The sequence below is a fragment of the Diplotaxodon limnothrissa genome, linkage group LG3 (genome assembly GCF_057381915.1).
Source record: "Diplotaxodon limnothrissa isolate DT_005_m linkage group LG3, D_limnothrissa_male_GT1.1, whole genome shotgun sequence".
Lineage (NCBI taxonomy): Eukaryota > Metazoa > Chordata > Actinopteri > Cichliformes > Cichlidae > Diplotaxodon > Diplotaxodon limnothrissa.
In genome coordinates this window covers 21,871,541-21,878,680 of record NC_140598.1, presented here as the reverse complement: position 1 = coordinate 21,878,680, position 7,140 = coordinate 21,871,541, and the positions used below count along the sequence as shown (strand labels likewise).

Genomic DNA, 7,140 nt, shown 5'->3' with positions numbered 1-7,140 from the left:
GTTTTGTTTCCCTGCAGTGTGACAGAGGTGGGAGTGTGTCTTTAGACATCTTGAAAATAATAGATATTAGGTCTAGACCAGTATTTTTTCCTTCAGCAACATACAGCTGACTGATCGTTTCTCAGACGATGCTCCACACATCCCTGAGTCACCTGGACACTGGCAGAGGGAATTATGCTTGGATGCTGTCCATGGACTACAGTTCAGCATTTAACACAATAATTCCCTCAAAGCTTTTCACCAGGTTGAAGGTTTTAGGTCTCATTGACTCATTCACTGTGTCAGTGGATCCTCAACTTCCTCACAGACAGACTCCAGTCAGGGAGGGTGAAAAAAAAACATGTCTCCTTACATCTCACTCAGCACTGGAGTGCCTCAGGGCTGTGTTTAAAGCCCCCTGCTGCACTCACTGTACACTTATGACTGTGTAACCAATCAGATACCACCTCCATTGTCAAGTTTGCTGACGACACTGTTATTGTGGCCTGATCTCTAACAACATCAGAAGAGATTAGAAACCTGGAGAAATGGTGCCAGAAAAACAACCTCCTCCTAAACATCAGCAAGACTAAGGAGGCTGATTATAGACTTCAGTACAAAGCAGGCATAGAATTATGAGACCCTGATCATCAGGGGCATATAAACTCCACCACCCTAAGTGGGTGAATCTTTCAAATCATCCTGTTCGTCTTGATTGTGATGGGAAATTAAAACTTACTATTACGAACGTGATGTCTGTCTGTCTGTTTGGGTGCAAAGCACCCCCCCACCCCCAAAAAAGTCTTGATTTCAGGATTGATTTTTTGTGGAAAAGCAAAAATAAAAAGGCTTTACCTTTCTCTTTCAGGATAACTCTAGTATCCCTCACTCTGAACCTCTCACCATGGGCATTCTGGATAAAGACACAATCCAGACCAGACCCAGGAGATTGGTTCTGAAACCAATATGCTGGGTGATATTACAAGGGTCAATTGCTCTGCTTAGTCCAGCTCCCAGACAACAGGGGCATACAAACTCTACCACCTTAAGTGGTAGTAGACCATCAGCTTCCTGGACCATCAGCAGCCAGTGTGTGTCGTCTGCTGTGGCTCAGAAAAACACACCAATCACAGATTCAGACCCATCGATGAAGCTGCACAACAACACAAGAAGGAACTTCAGGAAACTCTGGAGCCCTTAAAGAAGAAGTTAAAGGTTTGTGAAGAAGTTCAAGTGAAGTTTGATCAAACAGCAGAACACATTAAGGTCCAGGCCCGACACACAGAGAGGCAGATTAAGGAGCAGTTTAAGAAGCTTCACCAGTTTCTAGCAGAGGAAGAGGAGGCCAGGCTGGCTGCACTGAGGGAGGAAGAGGAGCAGAAGAGTGGGATGATGAAGGAGAAGATGGAGGCTCTGAGCAGAGAGATAGCAGCTCTTTGAGACACAGTCAGAGCCACAGAGGAGGAGCTGAGAGCTGAAGACGTCTCATTCCTGCACAACTACAAGGCTGCAGTGGAAAGAGTCCAGCGCTGCCCCCTGCTGGATGATCCACAGCTGCCCTCAGGAGCTCTGATAGACCAGGCCAAACACCTGGGCAACCTGACCTTCAACATCTGGAACAACATGAAGGACGTGGTCTCCTACACTCCTCTCATTCTGGACCCAAACACTGCTCATCCAAACCTCATCCTGTCTGAAGATCTGACCAGTGTGAGAGGAGGAGAGAAGCAGCAGCTTCCTGATAATCCAGAGAGGATTGAGTGTTCCTGCTCTGTCCTGGGCTCTGAGGGCTTTAAGTTTTGGTAAATACTCAGCATGTTTATCATCAGCTCCAGACACTGCTCTCCTAATAAAGAAGAAGCTCCAGAGGATCAGAGTGAATCTGGACTGGAACAGAAGAAAGCTGTCGTTCTCTGATCCTGATACTAACACACACACACACACCTTCACACACACTTTCACTCACAGGATGTTTCCATACATTAACACTATGAATAAAGTGAAGATACTACTAGTGAAGGTGTCAGTATTGTCTTAGCAGTGCCATTTAGGATAATTATATTTATAATGCCTTCAGTCATTAAATGTGGTTCATGTTTATGTACATATATCAAATGTTTTATTTAATCTATGATATTCTGTATTTGCTAAATTTCTGTTCATTCTAATGAAGCTGAAATGATTGAATGATTCTGTCTCTTTCATTTACAACTATTTCCCAGACCGGTCGCAGCAGATGGCCCTGCCCCTCCCTGAGCCTGGTTCTGCTGGAGGTTTCTTCCTGTTAAAAGGGAGTTTTTCCTTCCCACTGTCGCCAAAGTACTTGCTCACAGGGAATCCTATGATGGTTGGGTTTCTCTCTGTATTAGGATCTACTTTACAACATAAAGTGCCTTGGGGCAACTGTTGTTGTGATTTGGCACTATATGAATAAAATTGAATTGAAATCTTAACTGTTATGAAAAACCTAAAAAAAAAAACCAAACAAACCCAAACCACTAAAAACTGGAGAAAAAAAAAACTAAAGAATTTTCTGATGACATTGTTTATTGATCAGTATCATCAGTGTAGATAATAGAAGGATAAATTCAACAACCGCAGATACCACAATGGACCAGACCCACAGTGAAACATGGCAGAGGAAACATTGAGGTCCACTCCACCAATGATGACTTTAGACTTTTTGTTAATCATAATATTTTATTACAGAGATTAGATCATGGAAGCAGACCCCACAGAGTGTAACAAAAAAACAGCTCAAAACAAGTTTACAATCGGGACAGACTATCAGCTAAAACATTTTCAGAACCATTTTTATGATGAATACTTAAATTGTATTCCTGCAATAACACAGCCCAGCGCACGAAATGCTGGTTGTGATTAAACATGCGAGCAAGGAATATGAGTGGGTTGTGATGAGTGTACAGAACAAGTGACATGCTGCACCCCAAGAACAAAGGCAGGGTCTCCTTTTTGTGGAGTAGTTTACCTGTTTTTTATTAAACTTGCAGGAATAATAACAAACGGGGCGGTCTAAACCCTGCAAGTCTTGCAACAGCACTGCCCCAACCCCGACAGCACCGGCATCAACTTCATGTTTGAAGGGTCGCGTCAACCTATCCACATGCCACCTGAAAGGTTCTTTTAACAAAAGCCTTATCATACTGGCATTTCATTTTTTCCTGGGAAACAGCAAGGTGCTGCTTAGCCAGAGCTTTGGCTTAACTCAAATGCTCAAGGAAGTTTTTCACATACCTCCTTACTTTTGTTTTGGAACTCCCCTCCTGAATCAAAAGTGTCTCATTCAGAACTTTGAGGGGTCGGCGTGGTCCCTCATCCCAACTTCTCTCAGCTTTTAGGCAGTACTCACGTACCACGGCGTGGCGTATGGCCAAATACTGTTTCAGAAGGACTAAACCCCAGTGATTCCTGAACAACATCACGGGCAGCAAATAACACAAATGGGACTCCCTTATCCCAACTTCTTTCAACTTTTAGGCAGTACTTACGTAGCATCTTTAAAGTCTGATGCCGCCGCTCTATTGGACCTTGCAATTCAGGATGATAAGCAGAGGACACAACATGTTTAACACCTAGGTTTCACTTCTGCAAAGGGCACACTCTGCAAACCTGCAATTTCCTGTCAGCCTGCAACTTAGTCTTTCTGAAAGACACACACTGTTTAAACATCTGAATGCAATATCAATGCTGTAGATTATATTATTAATCTGGACAATAGCAGCAAAATAATTTCCCTGATCTCCACAAGTGCTAGCAACTTGTTTAGATAACATAGACTGAAAGTTTGAACCCTGGTCAGTCTATATGACCTTGGGCAAGTGATTTTCTTATGTAATGGGACAGCCTCAGGGAAACGGGTAGCTGCACACATGATTGTGAGATGACATTGCTTTCCTGATTTTGTTCTTGATAGTGGACCCACACAGTCTACTATGACACGGTCAAATGGGTGATCCACTACAGGAATGGGACACAAGGCGGCATGGGGTATGATCTGGTTAGGCTTACCCGCAATCTGGCACACATGACGACTACGACAAAATTGTGAAACATCACACTTCATACTAAGATATCAACAAAGAATCAGAGAGGGTAATGTCAGCACCTTTATTTGCTTGTGCATGGGTAACCGCCAGTATTGGGCAAGTTACTTTGAAAAAGTAATTAATTATAGTTACTAGTTACTTCTTCAAAAAAAGTAACTGAGTTAGTAACTGAGTTACAATATTCTAAAAGTAATTAATTACTCGAAAAGCAACTATTGCGTTACTTTAAAAAACGTTTAACCCTCTGGGGTCCAGGGTATAATTGGCCATTTTAACTACTTTTGTTTTTCCCTCCACATTTTACCTTTAAAAAATATTTATTTTGCCTTATTCGGTGTCATCCTTTTCAGCACAACCTCACGTGTCTGAAGTTACAGTTATGTTTTCATTTTGACATACTGTATAAACACAATTGATCTAAAATCAGACAAAAAACATAAAATCAGAGCAGAAAAAGTTATATATATAAACAGGGGTCTGGCACCTTACCACCACAACCATGGACCTCATTACGGGCTTCAGCTTTTACAAAACCAACCCCTTTGGCTTGCTGAGAATCTGACATTTTCCAGCAATACATTCAAATGCTGCAAAGTATGTATCAACCTCAGCTTCTCTAAAAGCAGGTAATTAGTGATAGTGAAAGCAGAAGCAGACGATGAGGTGGAACCGGGATTTTCAGCAGAGGCAGATAAGGCTGCGACTCCAGCTCAAGCTTTGTCTGCCTCTATCTCCAGCCTTCTGGTTTCGAGGAGTACAAGTATATCATTTTATGTATTTAAGTTTTTCAAGGTCTTAACTGTTCATTAATAGCATGTATTTGTAATATAACGTTACTTTTTATTAACTATTTTATCAGTTACATATTTTATTATATTCTTGAAAAACTTTACTTGATGAGTTCTTTATTTTATTGTATTCACTTTTTACATTTTATTTATTTATTTTTCACATAACGACCAAAAAAAGGCCTTTATTTGATTTCTTCTATCACTTTGTGGTTCTGGAAACACCAGAGTTTTTACTGCCATCCCCTCTTAATTTAACTGTGATTATTATGTTATGAAGCTTAACTTTAATCTGGCCCAAACCAATTTACTCAGGAACACATAAAACACTAAAATAAACCAAACATTAACATTTGGAAGTGATCTAAGTGACTTATATATCGTGTTTAACCTGAGTAGCGAAAGATTGTGGGGGGGTTGAAAACAGTGTGCTGGGAGTTTGCTGTTCTCGCCGGCTCTAGTGAGCGTTGAAACCCTGGCTAGCTATCGAGCTGGTGGGTAACAGAGGCCTCCGAAAACGTGGGAGCATTTTTAGAAATATGTGATGTCTTGTTAAATTGAGCAGACATTTGAAGTTTACACAGCTACATTCTCGCCTGAAAAAAAGTAAACGTTTATTTTGTGACCCAGAAAGAGTCATTTTTTAGAACGCAACTACGCACAAGTACGCATATTTAGACAGGCTCGCTAGGTCACTGCAATACGCAAGCAATATGTTCACATGCTGCAAAGTATGTATCAACTTCAGCTTCACTAAAAGCAGGCACTAAAGAAATGCAATTATTGTTATCGAAAGCAGAAGCAGACGATGAGGTGGAACTGAGATTTTCAGCAGAGGCAGATGAGGCTTGTGGCTGAGACTCCAGCTCAAGCCTTCACAGCCTTACAGCTTTGTCTGCCTCTATCTCCAGCCTTCTGGTTTCGAGCTCTAGCTCAGCCGCCTGTTCTGGGCCTTCTCTTCAGCCTTCAAATGGAGACGTGCCAGCCGCACCTTTAACAGAGATCCATCCCTGCTTTCTGAACTCCCAGAGGAGAGCGGATCGTAGCGAGGAAGCGTGTGCGGCGTTTTCAGAATTTTGAGAAAAAAAGTCAGAATTCTGGAAAAGAAGAAAACAGACGTGTCCACTTTTCTTTTCTTTTTTTTTACGGTGGCCCTAATCCCCTTCCGTATGGGAGGAAGGAGTACAAGTATATAATTTTATGTATTCAAGTTGAAGTTTTTCAAGGTCTTAACTGTTCATAAATAGCATGTATTCTTAATATTATTTTACTTTTTGTTAATTATTTTATTAGTTACATATTTTATTATATTCTTGAAAATCTTTACTTAACGAGTTCTTTATTTTATTATATTCACTTTTACATTTTATTTATTTATTTTTTACATAACGACCAATAAAACTTCTTTATTTGATTTCTTCTATCACTTTGTGGTTCTGGAAACATATATATACGTACAATGTATTATTGTTGTTAAATATCAACACTTCACCGAGTTCTTTTGATTCCTCAATCTGATAGAAGACAAAACACTGCTCAGTGGACCATTTCACACTTTATTCTCTTACACAATTACTTCTAGGAGGGAGATGCGTCCTGCATGACCCGTTGCAGTGCATCTCAAAATGGTGGTGGACCCCCAACAGTTTTATTACAGAAGCTCTCTCCAGTCTAAACAACAGTGTCTCAGTAACTTTCTACTCGAAGATGCTCCCCTGTTATCTACTTTTTCCCGGGCAAGCGTGGGCAAGAGCCTACAGCATTCTGCCCCCCAAGGACACGTAGTCTAATACCTTTATTTTTCAGGGCCGTGTCCACTTAATACTACACTATATGGTTATATGGCATTTTAGTTAATATAAAGCATAGAACTGAGGCACTTCAAATAATTTCCTCTCAACACTGTATAAATATCTATTATATATTCTTAAATGCTCAACAAACAAATTCTATTTAAAAATTTTGGTCCCTATAATTAGAAAGAGCTAAAAAAAAAAAAAAAAAGAAGGAAAAGAAAAACAGTATGAAGATGAATTTGATTTTATTATTTGATTTTATTATTTATCTGGTATTACTCTTCAACAGGTTGTTCTTACTTTGTGTCCATAATGTTATAATGTGTAATATTTTTGTGTAGGTTATGCATAAAATGACAAAAGCATAAGATTATTATTAATATTAGTATTATTATTTTTTTATTAACTGTTGCAAAAGTACCAAATCTGGTTCCTCTTTTTTCTGCTTTTATAGCTCTCAACATTCACCAAGTATGTATCAGTGTATGTACACCAACAAAACACATTACA

The 7,140-nt window shown here is 40.0% G+C and overlaps 1 protein-coding gene across 1 annotated transcript; it reads left to right on the top strand.

The window, feature by feature from the left end:
* The first annotated feature begins 883 nt into the window (after window positions 1-883).
* LOC146634923 (nuclear factor 7, ovary-like) lies at window positions 884-1,785 on the top strand. The gene is made up of 3 exons (XM_085349994.1): window positions 884-952; window positions 1,063-1,328; window positions 1,431-1,785. Exons 1-3 carry the CDS (start codon window positions 884-886, stop codon window positions 1,783-1,785), a joined length of 690 nt encoding a protein of 229 aa, XP_085206120.1.
* The last annotated feature ends 5,355 nt before the right edge of the window (window positions 1,786-7,140 follow it).

What these genes read in the sequence shown, in the direction of transcription:
- LOC146634923 (XM_085349994.1), top strand. Translation starts at nt 884, where the DNA reads ATGGGCATTCTGGATAAAGACACAATCCAGACCAGACCCAGGAGATTG. An exon ending in TTCTGAAACCAATATGCTGG is followed by an intron (nt 953 to 1,062) that starts GTGATATTACAA and finishes CTGGACCATCAG; the next exon opens with CAGCCAGTGTGTGTCGTCTG. An exon ending in GCAGAGGAAGAGGAGGCCAG is followed by an intron (nt 1,329 to 1,430) that starts GCTGGCTGCACT and finishes AGACACAGTCAG; the next exon opens with AGCCACAGAGGAGGAGCTGA.